Below are 17,231 nucleotides of genomic sequence, written 5' to 3'. Positions count from 1 at the left end.
ATACTTTTTGTTAGGTCTAGCATGAAGTCAGCATGAATTGAATTGAACGAAAAACAAGAAAATATTAAACGTTCAGTGTCTCGTTATAGTTGTAGTCGACGTCAAGATGCTTGAAACGAAAACAAGTTGGGTAATTGTTCAATAAATGCGTAAAAATGTTGAAAATGTTTAGACGGAAGGATCGAATAAATGAATGAAATAGAGATTGTTTGCATGTTTTGGAAAAAATAGGCACGGTCTTTTCTATCGTATCTTAGTACTTTAGACAACACGGTAACGGAAATTCTTCTATTAGTCGATCAATTGAGTCTTTACGTTTAATTTAATGTGAGTTGGAGATGTGAGAAAATCCATAGTCATGCTTCTTATGGGGTGATGATCTAATACAGTGGAACAGACTGAATAGGATGAGAAAAAAATATAATATCTCTCCAATAGTGATTGGAGAATGGGTTACATATAATTAAATTGTTGGTCAATACCAGATATTAAATATCTTTAAGAGCGATGTTAAGTTTTTATATTTCGATTTTTAGGAAATAAACAATATTTATACCCTCCACCATAGTATGGAGGATATATTAAATTTGTTTTTTTTTTTTGTGTGTAAAACATCGAACTAATCATTTGCGACCATATTAAGTATATATATTCTTGATCAGGATAACAATTCTAAGATTCTCTAGCCATGTCCGTCTGTCTGTTGTAATCAGCGTCTGTCTGTTGTAATAGCGTCCTCAATAATTCAGATAGAACAACGGTACATCCCGATTTAAAGTATTTTAGCTACGTTTTTACCGAATTAGTTGACATTTGATGTTCTCAATGACCCAAAAACTTCTCCCCCCATATAACACCCCATTTATAGTAAGCGTCATTTAAGGATATTTTGAATGTATTGGCCACCGAATCGGTTGCAATTTTTGCTATTTTGTGTTTCCAGAGGCTAAGCAACATTTCTACTAAAAATCTTTATATAGTCCTCGTTTTGATATAGATACCATTGGACGGTATCTCCCAATTTTCGGTATTTTGAAGGTTTAAGCTATACACCAAGACCTCGCGTCGTTTCACTTTGCGTTGTTTTCGAAGTTGCGTCGTTGCTTAGTTAGTACCTACTTTCACTATGCGTCGTTCGATTTTCGATGTTACTTTGTTTTAAGTTTGAGTGTCTAATTTTTTATACCCTCCACCATAGTATAAAGGGAATATTAAGCTTGTTTTTCCGTTTGAAACGCATTTGCGACACTATAAACTGATTTAGCCATGTCCGCCTTTCACCCCGTCCCACAGAGGGGAAATTTGTGTTAAAAGTTTATCAAAAGCCCTAGAAAGCTCATTTATAGTCGGATTGCTATAAAATTTTGCACAAAGCATATCTTCTGTACAAGGATTAATCCTATAGAAAATAATGAAAATCGGTCCAGATTTGGATGCAGCTTCCATATATATTCGCATCTGATATGAGATAAAAATGCACCAAAATCACTTAAATTTGACACATGCAACCTGAACTGGCCTAAAAAAACATTGAGCCAATTTTCAAACAAATCGGTACAGATGTATATATAGTCCCATATGCATATATTTCATTCCAAATTTTATTTTTTGAAACTTACTTAAATTAAATTTTTCTCATTTCACGTGAGAAAAGTCGTGAATATTTCTGAATATTGCAAACATATTTGATAGGTGTTGGTTTAGTCTCATAAATAAGAGTCCCGGTTATAAGGCGGAACAGAATTTAGTGTGAGTAAACGCTGCAATTCCATATAAAAATATTTCATATTTTAGTTGAGAAAAATTGGATTTTTTCGGAATGGCGCAAATATGCGCAATTTTTTATGATTGAATCTGATATTTGAGACTCAAGCGCATAAAACATTAGAAGAACATATGGTCGGGAAACGACGGGGAAATAGACTTTTTCACTATTGAACTTGTAGTAATCTTAAAAATTATCATAAAAAAATGTTCATAAAGAGGATATGTATCACCATTATTAAAGAGCAAAGATGTAAAATCAATCTGAAAATTTTAAATGCTAATCTTGTTCGGAGACTGTCCAAAAACAATAAATCGTGAAAGTATAAATTTTCGCGAAAATAATGTCATTTTAATGTTCACCTAATTTCTTAGTTTTCGAAAATTTACTTTTTGTTTTCAGTATGGCTGAGTTCAATCGACTGCTGCATTGGATTGGTTAATCTTACAAAGTCGAGGATGGTTATAGCAAATGTAGAACAGAGTCTGGTTGCCGTTTATCAACATTTTTTTCATAAAAAAACGATTTTATATTTTGAGTTTTGAGCAACTTTAGGCCTATGTTTCCCCTCTGTGCGTCCCTTTGTTGTAATCACGATTTGATTTGACATAGAGGTCTGATATTTTGTAACATGTGTATTGGGTCTGTGCTTAGATCACGTTCGAAGATGGGCTGCATCTAAACACGTTTCAGTATAGTCCTCATGTAACGGTACCGCCTGATTTCAGGTATTTTAAGTGATATAGAAACTTCTCCACCAAAAATGAAGAACACAGGTAAACGTTTTGTTATAGCCCTCATGTAATGGTACCGCCAGATTTCACCTACATTTTCTGGCCGAATTAGATCAAAATAGCATAAATCTGGCATTTAGAGTTCCTATTTGTTCAAGTAATTTATCCAACTAAAATTGTGTGCATACGAAAAAATAGTGTTTTTTACTCTGGAACCTATCTCCGAACTTTACATGGCTTTCCATAGAAAATCTTAATTCGCTTTGCGTCGTTTCACTTTGAGTCGTGTTTTTTTTTTGGAACGTATTTACGACGTAAAGCGAGGTCTTAGTGTATTATCGAACTGAAATTTGGTATTTAATCCTCCTTTGGGCTACAAAACTTTCTCAAGGAAATTTGAGGCGCTCAGCGCCAAAACGGCCTAACCCACATTTTCAAAAAAATTAAACTGACTATGCTGGACGAACCGGAACCTTTTGTGATATATACTTAAAAAATCCCCAATTGCATAGGTTAACCCTATGTTATTCTACATGCCGTAAACTGTTTTTCCTTTACTGAAAGTTTGAAAAAATGTGGACGCCAAAATGGCCTAAGCCACATAGGCAAAATCGAATACTGAAAAAAATGCGTGTGGGTTAGGCCAAAAACGCATGTTACGTTTTAGTCAGGAGTATATTTGAAAAATAATATAAAAATAAATTTTCGAGAAGAATTTGTAAGTAAAAACCAAAGGTTATGTCATAAAGTTGACTTACGTCCTGGCGTCAATGTAGAATGTAAAAAGTTAATAATGTATCGCGATCAATGTGGTGGCCAAAACCGTAACATAAGAATGAACACTATTTGCACATACATACATGGTCAATAATTCGGCCTTCTCAGTGGAACGGATAGACCACAAATTTTTAGTGTCTGGTCATTCATGCCTACCATGCGATCAAGATTTTGGTCTAATTGAAAACGAAAAAAAATATTATAAGGGCATTTTTACGCCTGATGATTGGGATCGTGTAATCCTCACGGCAAAAAGGGAACCATGTCACTTGGTAAAGATGACGACAGATGAAATAAAAAGCATATCCTCAATTGAGAAACTAGTTTTTTTTTTATTTCACTTTATTACAACTGAGTTAGAAAAAAACTCATCAAGCAATATTTCATTAATTTACAATACATGATTAGTATAATTTTGAGGATTATGTGAGTTAGTAATTCAGTAATTACACTCTAAAGATGATAGATAGCTTTCAAGACTTAATTGACTAAATCCATTGGAGTTATTCTTCTTAGCCTTCTGCCGTTTCTGTTAATGTGATTATGATAGATGCCTGTCATATCTGTGTTTGTGTGGTGAAGAAGTTTGATAGTATACTTCTGAGCTTGCAGTTTAATTTCGTCTGCGACTAAGTTTATACGAAGATCTCTGTGTAGATCGGAATTTCGTACGTACCATGGAGCTTTTACTATAGATCGTAGGATTTTATTTTGTATTTTTTGTATCTTTTGGATTTCGGGTTGATTTGCACATCCCCATAACTGTATACCATATGTCCATATGGGTTTAATAATTTGTTTATATACAAGTAGCTTATTGGTTATAGTAATGTTTGATTTTGTTGAGAAGATCCAATTTAGTTGATTTAATTTCAGTTTAATTTCCTGCACTTTTTTCTTCACGTGCTCTTTCCACTTAATCTTTGTATCAAGAGTCATTCCCAGGTATTTTGCTGTGTTAGCATATGGAATTTTGATGTTGTTTATGAAAATTGGTGGTGTGCGTGGGTTATTTTTATTAGTAAAAAGCATATGAATTGATTTACTTTCATTTAATTTAAGTCTCCACTTTTTTGTCCATGTTACTACTCTATAAAGAGCAGTTTTTAGTTTATCTGTTGCGATTTCTTCTGTTTTACCACTGGCTAATATAGCTGTATCATCAGCAAATGTACCGAATGTAGACTCTGGTGATATTGGCATATCGGATGTATATATAAGGTATAAGAGTGGCCCAAAGACACTCCCTTGAGGCACACCTGCTCTTATTGGTTTAAGTGAAGAGTACTCATATTCAACTTTCACTCTAAAAAAACGTTCTTCCAAGTAAGATTTTAATATTTCAAACATTTCTGTAGGTAAATATTTGTGAAGTTTAAATAACAGGCCTTTATGCCATACCTTATCAAAGGCTTGGCTTATATCCAGAAAAACTGCAGATACTACTACTTTCTTATCAATCGCTGTTTGCGCCATATTTGTTATTCTGTGCACTTGTTCAATTGTAGAATGTTTTTCTCGAAAACCAAATTGATGTGTAGGTATTAAGGTTCTGATTTCAGCTATTTTCTTGAATCTGGTAGCAAGAAGTTTCTCAAATATTTTGGACATTATTGGAAGCAAGGATATTGGCCTATAAGATTTCAAGTCATTTGGTGGCTTACCAGGTTTCTCTACGACGATTATTTCCGCAACTTTCCACTGTAATGGCACATGTCTCAGTCTGAAGCATGCATTTATAGTGTATAGTAATTTTCTGATAGCCTTTTCTGTAAATTTCTTTACTATTTCCGTGGTAATTAAATCGTATCCTGGAGCCTTTTTATTGGACAGATCTTTATTGATTACTGTTTTCAATTCACTAACTGTTACCGTTTTTAAAGGGTGCGAGTCTATTTTATTGACAGGTGTAGTATTTTCCTCCGATGTTTGCACTGGTAATGGGCTAAATGTGTTTTCAAAATGCTTAGCAAAAAGTTCTGCTTTGTCTTGATCCGTTCTGATCCAAGTTCCGTGGGGATTTTTAATTGGAGGTATTTTTGGTTTAACTTGGTTAATATGTTTAGTAGCTTTCCACAGACTGTAATCGCCTTCTTTAGATGTAGACAGGCTCTTCAAATAATCTGACATATTTTTATTGTCTTCATTTTTAATTAACCTCTTGAGCTCTATAGTCAATTGATTGAGTCTTCTCTTGTTTTCTGTAGTTCTGTGTTTTTGCCAAATCCTCCTTGCTTTGCGTTTAGCTGATAACTTTTCTCTTATCGATTTTGGGTAGTTTTTGTAATTTGCAGTTTGTCCGGTGTTTCCCGTAATGCTTTGCCAACAGGCCTGCTGAATAGATTGAATGAAGCTTTCTAGATCGTCATCAATATCATTTCTAGATTTAAGAGACGTATTTAGTGTTATATTTTCATCAAGTAGTGATCTGAATAGTTCCCAGTTAGTTTTCTTAGAGGTTAATGTAGCAGGTATTGGTTTTGTGATTATATAGTCTCCTACAGTTAAGATGAGTGGTGAATGATCCGAAGACAATCCTATATAGTTTTCAATGTGTAGATATGATTCGGGTAAATTTTTTACAATGAAAAAATCAATTAAATCCGGTATAAGGTTTGTATTTGTTGGCCAATATGTAGGCTCATTTCCAGATATTACTCGGCACTGGTTTCGTTTTATAGATTTGAATAATTCATAGCCTTTTGGGTTAGTTAGTCTTGATCCCCATAGCTTATTTTTGGCATTGAAGTCTCCTCCAAGTATGAAGTGATCTTCTAAGGTTTTGATCATCTCAGTATAGTCTGATTCTTTAATTGAGTGTCTCGGTGGAGAATATAATGCTGCAATTTTAAAAGCATTATTGGAGTTCATGTGAACCACAACCGAGGCAATTTGAAAAATGTCTGTTTCTATTTTAAGATCTTCATAGTGTTGTAAACTACTTTTGATTATGACTGTCGCTCCTCCACGAGCTCTTTGTGAGGGATGAACAGAATGGTAGAGCGTATATCCTTTTATATTTACAAAAGATGTATTGGTGAGATGGCTCTCAGATATAAGTAATATATCAATTTTTTCTGTATGTAGAAATAATTCTATATCATCTAGGTGCTTAACAAGACCATTACAGTTCCATGTTGATACTCTGAGGAAAGGCATATTTTAGGTAAATTGATTAAGTTTTTGGAAAATTTTATTGTTTAACTCGTTTTGCATATCGAGTCTTTGATTTATTTTTTCAATACTCTTTAGGAGTTCTGTTAACATGTTTTGATGATGATCGTTTGTAACTGATGCATATGTTTTTCTTTGCGAATTAGTTTTGACTGATTCGATATTATTATTTGAGAAGGAAGTTTGTTTTGGTAGAGCTTGTTTTGTTTTATTTTTGAATTATTGTGCTGGGATTTGCTTTCTGTTCTTTCATTTGTGGTACTGTAGGGCGTGATTTTTCTCTGATTTTCTGAAGCTCTTTTGCAACTTCACATCCTCTATAATTTGCTGGGTGATTTCCCAAACAGTTAACACATTTAGGCAATTCGACTACTTGATTTTCGCATTCATTAGTCAGATGTTTACCTGCACATTTAACACATCTAGGTTCTCGTTTGCAGTATTGCTTCGTGTGGTTGAAGCCTTGGCACCTCTTACACTGTGGAATGAGATTTGTGGTACGTTTTAATGGTTCTATTTTTACTCCAATCTCGTTAATAAATTCAATTTTGTTAATGTCATTTATGCTATCAATGTTTGAGAATGTCACTCTGAATAACGGCAACTTTTTATATTTATAACCATTGTCTGATTTTTCTTTTTTTATTATATTAGTGGCATCTAAAGGATGGAAGCCTTGTGCCTTTAAGTCATCCATAATGTCTTCTTTTGGACATGTGTGATGCAGACCACGAACCATTATTTTATGAGGTCTATCTATTTTATTTTCATATGTATACCATTCTATATTGGAATTATTTAAGTAAGAAGAAAGTGATCTGTAATTATCAGAATCATCAGTATTCACTTTCCACACATTATTATTTAGGAATAAAAGTTTAAAGTTTTGAATATTTGCTGATTTTAATATGTTTTTGATTTCATTACATGTTGTTATCCCCACAATATTGATTGGAGGAGGTTTTTGTTGTTTAGTTTTAGTTGTTTTTGTTAAATTTTCAGTTATTGTAGACACTGGTGTTTCTTGGTTTGGTGGATTAAGTACTTTTTTAGAATCTTTGTTTTTATTTTTATTCTTTTTGGACTTGTTGAGTATCCAGTTAGTTTCACGTTCTAATTCTTCTTCGTCGGTTTCGAAGACGACATTTGTTTTTTTGTTTTCTGTTAATTGCAAATCTGCGGAACAGTTTTGTTTTTCTGTTGGAATTTCTTGATCTGTGCTAATATATTGACACACAGCGTTTCTCAGTTCAACATTTTCTTCTCTTAGTTGAATTAGTTCGATTTGCATATTTTTTATAATATCATTAAGTTCTTCTATTTTTTTATTTAAGTTGATATTTTCATTTTGAATAATTTGAATACGGTTGCCTCTAAGAGGTGTTCCGCCACCTGGCGGTGGATTACCCAAACTCATTTTGGATTAATGCAAAGTGATTTCTTTAAGTGTAGAATAGTAATGAACACCACCACACTGATTCAATTTAATTCCGATCTGGCAACACCGATAATATGACAGATTGTGCAAGCAGATCAGCTGTATTTTGTTGTTTATCGTAATTAGTAGTGATTTTTGTTTTGGCACAACTTTGAGTGTTTTTATGAATAATTTTTTGTGGAATTTAAAAACAAATAAAAATACGCGGTAGACGCAGTTCGACGATGTTCAAAATAATGACAACGTGCCCGAACCCGGTAACTTCACGATTTTTATTCGTTTGACGATTTTTAAATTGAATTTCTATTGTTATTTGGTTTTTTGTTGGAGCTATAAGGAGGTATGTTGTTTGTGTATGAGTTTATTGAGAAACTAGTATCAAACAGAAAAATCTCCGAAGACAAGACTTCAAAAGATTCAGCTTAAGATTCAGTGCCTTCGATTCAATTCGATTTATAATTCAATACAAATATTCAAATAACATAAATGTTTTATTTCAAGAAGTTAATATTTCAAAAAGGAACTCCAGCAACTACGTAAATTCGAATTGGAACCGCTTGATCCGGGAGGAAGATTCAATAAAGCTGCAAAGTTTAAGAATTTACAGAAACTCAAAGAGTAAATAAATATCCAGGAAGAAGACCAATAATTTTTATTAATATGTATCAATTAAAACGCTCACAGTTATTTTTATTATTCATCTGCATAACTTTTGTTTTAATAAATGGAAACAATATGGCCTAACCCTCAGTTCCTATCAATATATTGTTTTTAAATGGATGCCAAAACGGCCTAAGCCACTTTAATTTTTGTATTAACTGATTAAAACAGTCTTTATCTATGTAAACTAATACCTAATGATTAACCTAAAACAAATATTACAACTAATATGTATTTATGATTAATAAAAAAATTATAAAAATATTTTAAAAACTTGTTTTCTTTCAACTTCGTTTTTCTCAGAACCATTTCTATGTGGGTTAGGCCGTTTTGGCGCTGAGCGCCTCATTTGTCGGTATCGGTCCACATTTTGATATGCCACCCATAGAATGGTACATCCTGATTTTCGGTATTTTGAAGGTTTTAGCTTCATTATCGCACCGAAGTTGCTGAAATTTGGTATTTAGTCTTTCTCAGAGCAACAAAACTTTCCCCCAAAAATGTTTCGGAATCGGTCCACGTTTTGATGTACCCCCCATAGAACATTGCACTCCGATTTTCGGTATTTTGATGGTTTTAGACTCATTATCACACCGAAATGGCTGAAATTTGGTATTTAGGCTTGTGTAGGACCACAAAATTTGTGGGTATCGGTCCACGTTTTGATATACGCCTCATAGAAAGGTACATCCCGATTTTCGGTACTTTTAAGGTTTTACCCTAATTATTACACCGAAGTGGATGCTGTTTGGTATTTAGTCCTCCTTTGGGCTACAACACTTTCCCATGGAAATCTGTCGATATCGGTCAACGTTTTGATATACCCGCATAGAACGATACATCCTGATTTTCGGTATTTTGAAGGTTCATTATCTCACCGAAGTGGCAGACATTTGGTATTTAGTCTTCTTCGGGATACAAAACTTCCCACGTTTTGATATACCTCCCACAGAATCTACATCGCGATTTTAGGTATTTTCAAAGTTTTAGCCTCAATATAACACAAAAATGGCTGGAATTTGGCATTTAGTCTTCGTTTGTGGTATAAAACTTTCCACCTTAAATTTTTCGGTATAGGTTAACGTCTTCATATAGCCCCCATAGAAAGGTTCTTCCCGATTTTCGGTATTTTGAAGGTTGTTGCCTCAATATACCACTGAAATTGGAGTATAAAACTTTCCGCCAGAAATTTTTCCGTATAGGCCTTTATATAGTCCCCTAGAACGGAACTCACAAATTTTCGACATTTTGAAAGTTTTAAAACCATTATAACAAATTTTAAACATTCCTTGTAAAAAATCAGACAGCATACGTCCACGTTTTTGCAAAAGACCCCAATTTATATGCCATTTAGATATGACACCATTAGCCGGATTTAGCGCATTATCAGGTTTTATTTGCTAAATCCAGCCAAAATCTACCAGATTTCCCATACAAAAATAAATCCTCCTATTGAGTGGATTTGTTTTAAATCTGGCATAAATCCTCGTATACAACTCTGTTTTTAGCAACATGTTGCTAGAAAATACAAAAAGTTGCAAGCTGGCACAAGAAACAAGGTAGATGCATCGGTGAATTGCTACACTAAAAATAATTTAAAATGTAAAAATTTGTAAACAAGGCGGAAGAATTAAATTTGTTTTGATGTACAAAGTTGATTTTAATCAACCAAGACTAATATTTATGATGTCTAAACGATAAAATAATTCGTTTATTTATTTTAGATGGGCAAACCGCGATAAAATAATAATTTATTTGCTCTTTAGTTAGCATTACTAGCATAATGTGCTAACATTTTCAGTATTAAACAATACATTTGTAATTTGACGTATGTTTTTTGAGACGAATTCAATTTACAAAAAATTCTTTTGACGTTTTACATTCGTTCAGATGGGCTGATGCATCTACCTTGGTAATTGTGCTATGAACAAAAATCAGCTGACTGCCATTTAAATCCTCCAAAATGTATATCTAAATGCAATGAGATTTGTACTGGATTTATTAAATCCAGTAGAGGATTTATGGCTAGTCTAAATGAGCTATTAAAATGTTTTAAAATTTAAAATTCGATAGGAAATTTGATTCCGTTGTTAATTGAAATGTTGTGTTCCCAGAAGATAGAAAACTTACTCGCAAAAAACTACCCATTCACATATATGTAGGATTAATCTAACCTACATGGACCGGTATTGCCCAATTTTATGTATGTATATCGAGGAATTTTGTCAAATTTTGGAACAGAGATTGCTGTAATTTGTAATTAGCTGTAATTCTCTTTTTCTTACTCATTTTATTGGAAAAAGTGATTAGTATATGATTTTGTTTAGTTTTATTGCAAAACCTTCCATTAAAATTAGTTTTATGCCACAAAAATAATCATAAAGACAGCAAATGTGTGGCGGGTAAAAACTCGCAAGATTCCACCCGAAAGTGTATTCGATAGCGGATGCCGTAATCCAAACACTGAAAATATCGATCGAAGTAACTCGATCACGTACGCGAGAATTAGGCCCCAGTACGGCGCATTGAAGTTTTTGTGCTACCCTTGGTTAAAAATTAGTGTAATACCTCAAAATATTGGCTGGAAAGGCTATTTCTAATTGACTTTTTTATTTTTTTTTTTCAATACAAAGTTTATTTTTTGTATGTATGCAACAAATTCAGAGGAAAACAAGTCCCTAGGGGAAATGCTGTGAGGTATCACATCACATCCCTCATTTACTTGTTTTTTATACCCTACACCACTATCTGGGGAGGGTATTATAAGTTGGTTTTCGCCAAAAAGTTTGTAACGCATCGAAATAATGTTCGTAGACCCATACCATATACCAAAATGAATGTCTCGACGAGTCGATCTGGCTATGTGTGTCCGTCCGTCCGTCCGTCTGTCCATCTAAACCTTGTAATCACGCTACAGGTCGCAATTTTAATCCTATCGACACCAAATTTGGGTTTTGATGAAAGTCCCGGAGGGGAAGAAGTCTATTGATTTGGTCGGATATTATTTAGGGGTCTGAATGGGCAAAAAACTTATTTAAAGAAAAAGTAAACATTTTATTTCAAACTGAATATCTCCGCTTCTATATGGGGTATAGCAAAAGCAACCTGCTAATGAAAGTAGAAAATATCACCTTATATTTGATGTATATTTCGGCTAAAGGTCAGTGAAAAGACGTTGTTTGTGTTTAGTTTTAAATTTTTATTTATTTATTTTTTTTTTTTTTGTTCCAATATTTCGGTTGACTTCGTCAACCATCTTCAGGGATAAACTACAAAAAGAACAATCATTTACAATTTGATAATAACAATTATAACACAAAGATTACATTTAAAGAGAAAAGCCTCTGCTTTCTTACGCCGTTTGAGCTAAACTAAGTTTTTCTTTCTTGTTGTCTTGAGTGCTTGTTGACTAAGTTCCTGTATATTTGTGCACAGTGGTCAGTATCAGTTCATTCGTTTCATTCACATTTCTAAAGTATATCGTTTTTTTTAATTGCTTTCTTGCGTTAATATATCCACATCTTTGCAATTTGGCGTATGTCCAGTTATCAATATCACCTTTGCAACGATGTAACGTAGGTTGCCGTATGTGGCCAAACAACGATATCGAGATATCGCAATAGCCGCTAATAGAACCCAACTTTTCATTTTTGCGATTTTAATAATAATGACGAATATCACAGCTTTGGTTGGGGACCTTCCAAAAACAAAGTCTGACTATGAAAGTAGAAAATCCCATCTTTACAATGATGTAAAGCAGGTTGGCGTATCATCCCATTTTTCCACTTTTTTTTAATCACGCTACAGATTGCAATTCTGATCGGATCGTCACGAAATTTTGGAGGTTAATGCGGGTCCTACAGAGGAAGAAGCCTATTGATTTTGGTGATGGTCGGATGATATTTAGAGGTCGGAATGGACAAAAAATTAAAAGTCAACATTTTATTTCAAAGCGAATATCTACGCTTCTATATGGAGTATATCAAAAGCAAAACCTGCTAATGAAAGTAGAAAATATCGCCTTTGCAACGATGTAAGGTTGTCATAGGTGGTCAAACAACGAAGATATCGCAATAGCCGCTAATAGAACCCAAATTTTCATTTTTGCGATTTTATAATAATGACGAATATCACAGCTTTTGTTGGGGACCTTCAAAAAACAAAGTCTGATTATGGAAGTAGAAAATCCCAGCTTTACAAAGATGTAAAGCAGGTTGGCGTAGGTGGCCAAATAACGGAGATATCGCAATAGTCGGTAATACATCCCATTTCTTATTTTTTTGTAATCACGCTACACGTCGCAATTTTGATTGGATCTTCACGAAATTTTGGGTCCCATAGAGGAAAACCCCTATTGATTTTGGTAATTGTCGGATATTATTCAGGGGTCGGAATGTGACAAAAACTTATTTGGAAAAGGCCAACGTTTTATATCAAAGCGAATCTCTCTCTTCTGTAAGAGGTATATCGAAAGCAAAACCTGGCAAGGAAAGTAGAAAATATCACCTTTACAACGATGTAAAGTAGGTTGTCATAGGTGGTCAAACAACAGAGACATCGCAATAGTCGGTAATGCATCCTTTTTTCCATTTTTTGTGCAATCACACTACAGGTGGGAATTTTGATCGGATCCTCACGAAATTTTGGGGGTTGATGGGGGTCTCATAGAGAAAGATGCCTATTGATGGTTGGCATACATCACTTTTTTTTTATTTGAGTTGTACTGACGATGCGTTTCAACAAAATTGATCTGTATTAATGAAGACATTCAGAGCAAAGGCGCTAAGCTATCCCAATTTTAATATTTTGAATTTTACCAGTCAAAAGCTTATGCACAGGGGTAGTGGTATAGGGTATCACATAGTCGGCCCCGACCCGAATATAGCCTTGGCTCACTTGTTTTTTTTTTTAAATAGCAAATGTTTCATAAAGGAAAAAAATTATTGACAAATTTTAAAAAATTTAGAAAAATAGTTATTATTCGAATCCCACTACCAAATAGGACTTAATATTTTTGTAACTAATCGTAGTTTAATACAGAAAAATTACCGCCGTTATTACTTGTTTCAAATATCAGTTTCTATTTGAAAAAGTGAAAAGTCCTTGTACTGAAATCATTTATTGACATTTAGTTTTATTATACATTTTCACTCTTCGGAGGCATCTTCCTTTGTTCTTCCTGCATCTTTGGAAGACATGAAATAATTCACTGTATTTGGAAAGCCTAGTGACTTCACTCATAGGTGACACTAGTTACAATTTAACAACTCACAAAATGAAAAACAAAAACACTCACCACAATCACTGTCACTATCATCGATAGTACTGGCCTGATCACCACTTATGCTGCTATCCCCTCCACCACCACCGGCAATACCCCCACTGCCACCGTTTCCAACATTATTGCCTATACTTATGTCCCGGTTATCACCTCTCAAGTATAAAGGTTGGGGCGAACGGGAACGATCATCTGGGTCCAGATTTTGAGAATGTTGGGATGCTGTTCTATATGCCAAATCATCTAAATCTCTTAAACGTTCACGCTCATTATGACGCTGTATGGCAGCATAGTGTGCGCCAGCGGCTGCACCAAGCATTTCACGTCCGCCGGCAACGGAAAATCCCATTAAAGCTGATGGAGGTAAATGAGCTAAGGGGGAATGGTGATGGTAAGGTGGAAAATTGGTGGAAGTTGCTGCTGGGGGTGGTGGTAAATGATGTTGTAATGAAGACGACGTAGAGGAGTTGTGTGGCGGCGGCGGTGGAGAAGTGTTAGGAGAGTTATCCTGGTGATGATGATGATGTTGATAATGAAGACGATGATGACGTTGTTGTAATAATTGTTGCTGTTGCGCTATATAATGCTGTAAAGCGGCATGGTGTTGTTGTTGTGGTTGTTGATGGGTATATTGAGATTGTGGACTTTGAGAAGACACTGCTGCATCCGTTGTCTGATTTGTTTGTTGTGCTGATAAAATATCCGTTATCATAAACCGTGAACGTGATGCATGCAAGGCCGTTGCCAATGAATCTGCACTAACCCGCGTGGGTGACAAATCTACAGTTGAAGAATTTGTAGCTGATGTAGACATTTCAGGAGGCATAGTTGTCATTTGTTAAAAATATTGTTAAATGCTTTATTTGTAACTCTGTTACGAAATTAAACTCGTTTGCACTTAGAGAGATTTGTTTGTTGTATTTTTTTTTTAATTTTGTTTTTAACTAATTTGGCCCTTATTTTGGGGGTATTACACTTGGCACTTGTTCTAAGCTTTCAAATATTTTTTGATACTTTTTGTCAATTATTTACGTTCTACACCCGGAGAGCCAATAAAACATAAACAAAATTCGTTTATTTTTGTTTTTAAGAATTTTTGTTTATCATCGTTTCATACGTCGCATAATCATAATAAGCATACGGCACAGATTTCACGTCTTAGCTTAAATGCTGTTCGACCGATACTAAAGCCTAACCAGGTGCTTTGGCAAGTGAGTATTGTTTCTCTATGTGAGTGTATGTGTGCGAGTGATGTTAGGGATTTGTTAATGGGAGAAGAAAAACCAGTAATTTTTAATGTGGTTCCCAGTGTTTCTGTTTTTCCTCACAAAAACAAAGCACAATTACACCTTCTCTACCCACTCGCCAAATACTCCATTCTCTCTCTGTGGCGACAGTTGTATTTAACTCTCTTACTATTGCTGTTGGCTAAAATCAATCAACCATAGCAACTCCCCTTTTTAATTGTTCCACAAACATAGAGCTGTGCTCTTCTAACATCAGTATTTTTTCAAAATAAAATGGTGTACGAAATGCATATTACGTTCGAGTTTTTCGAGTTTTATTGGAGCCCATTTAATGCTCTCTCTAGGTAATGATATTAATATTGTTCACTAAATATTCATATATTTGTACACCAGACGGCATGTTTGTCTTGTCTTGTTTGGGTGGTCATTTATTGATAGTAATTGTTTTCAATTGACATTCATTATTCTCTTATAAAACAACATTTTGTTCCCTCTGCTTCTGAATTTATCAAACAATCAAATATATCATATTCACCATAGTCTCGCTGCCAATGCCTGAAAAATCAATTCTTTAACTAAGTACTCATCCATATAAATCAACACAATTTGAAGTTTTTTTTCTTTACTATTATTCCGAATTATAAGTATTCTATGGATTTCAGTGAAATAAAGTGAATTTCTTAAAGACGAGACACATGTAGTGCGCATGAACTTGTCAATGGTAGTAAATTTAATTGAAATATTATCTTATATGTAATCACAATTAACATTGTGACAATTGACGGCATATCTGATAAATATTTAACAAGTTTAGTTCTTTACCAACAAAGAACTAAAGGAAAACATACACACATTAGCAAATGTTTGTAAAATTGAGTTTTCCATTAACAGTAGGTAATAATTTTTCATATAGAATCTGTTTTATTTAACAATGCTGGTCGAGGTCAAACCATTTGGCGAGTTTAATTCTAATAGCAAACAAGTAAAAAAGTGTTAAGTTCGGCCGGGCCGAACTTTTCATACCCTCCACCATAAAATATTCTGAAATAAAATGGAATAATTAGTTTTCATTCTTGTCCCCAACTTTAAGTGGGTACGTTAAAATGTCAGATAATGTACATAAAATGCTTCATTCGGGAGACCCTTTTTTATGGTGCCTATATCTAACTATGTATGTTAACAATTTTTGGTGGGCTAGAAATTGGGAGGTACCGTTACATAGGGGTTATAATAAAACATGGACCCATTTTGACAGTTTTTGATGGGAGCCTTTAATGTCAAATAACTCCTAATTCGGTTAAAAATTTTAGCTAGAATCCTCAAAATACCGAAAATCGGTACATAACGTGGGAACTTCAAATGTCATTAACAGCTAGTTCGGAGGTATGTGGGCTATACGAAAATATGAACTTAAATGAACAAATTTTGTTGCAGAATTTTTTATGGCTTTTAAATTTCAAATTACGGAATGTTCGTTCAAAAATAAAGCTAAGGTACGGAAAATCGGGTGGTTTGTTTTGGGGCTAAACCAAAACATGTACCTACGTTCGGTTAAAAATTTTAAGTAAAATATTGGGGCTATGTTGAAAATTGTTGATGCACTACAACCTTCAAATGTCAAATTACAGTTAGCTAAAATCGCCAAATTACTGAAAATTGGGAGGTACCGTTATATGGGAGCTACATCCGAACATTGACCTATGTTGACAATTTTTGATGGAGAGGTGTTGTGACCACTAAGAACTTCAAATGTCAAATGACTGCTGGTTTGGTTTAATATTGTAGCTAAAATTATCAAATTACTGAAAATCGGGAGGTACTTTTATATGGGGGCTTTGTCAATACATCGACCTTTCTTGACAATTTTTGATGGAGAGGTGTGGTGACCACTAAGAATTTCAAACGTCAAATGTTCAAATTACAGCTAATTCGGTTAAAACTTGTAGGTACAAATCTCAAAATACCGAAAATCGGGAGGTACCGTTGTATGGGGCTATATCAAAACATGTACCTATGTTCATTAGGGTTATGACTTTTTGACATTTTTCCTCAAAAATGATTTCCTGTAGCAGGGATGAATGAACTTTTTCCTATTAATCACTATGCTATCGTTTATTCCATTGAATTATAAAAAAAGTTCACGCACAAATCGATTTTA

The 17,231-nt window shown here is 34.1% G+C and overlaps 1 protein-coding gene across 1 annotated transcript in view; it reads right to left on the bottom strand.

Moving 5' to 3' along the window:
• Positions 1 to 15,053, bottom strand: part of LOC141400121 (uncharacterized) — a 101,249-nt gene extending 86,196 nt beyond the window's left edge. Inside the window, exon 1 of the mRNA XM_073979565.1 lies at positions 13,845 to 15,053. Coding sequence (XP_073835666.1) covers positions 13,845 to 14,661 — 817 coding nt within the window. The 5' untranslated portion in view covers positions 14,662 to 15,053. The remainder of the gene's footprint in view (positions 1 to 13,844) is intronic.
• Positions 15,054 to 17,231: the final 2,178 nt, after the last annotated feature.

Source organism: Musca autumnalis, unplaced genomic scaffold (assembly GCF_047663935.1).
Source record: "Musca autumnalis isolate F117 unplaced genomic scaffold, ASM4766393v1 scaffold_3, whole genome shotgun sequence".
NCBI classification, from domain to species: Eukaryota; Metazoa; Arthropoda; class Insecta; order Diptera; family Muscidae; genus Musca; species Musca autumnalis.
This window is presented reverse-complemented; position numbering and strand designations above follow the sequence as displayed.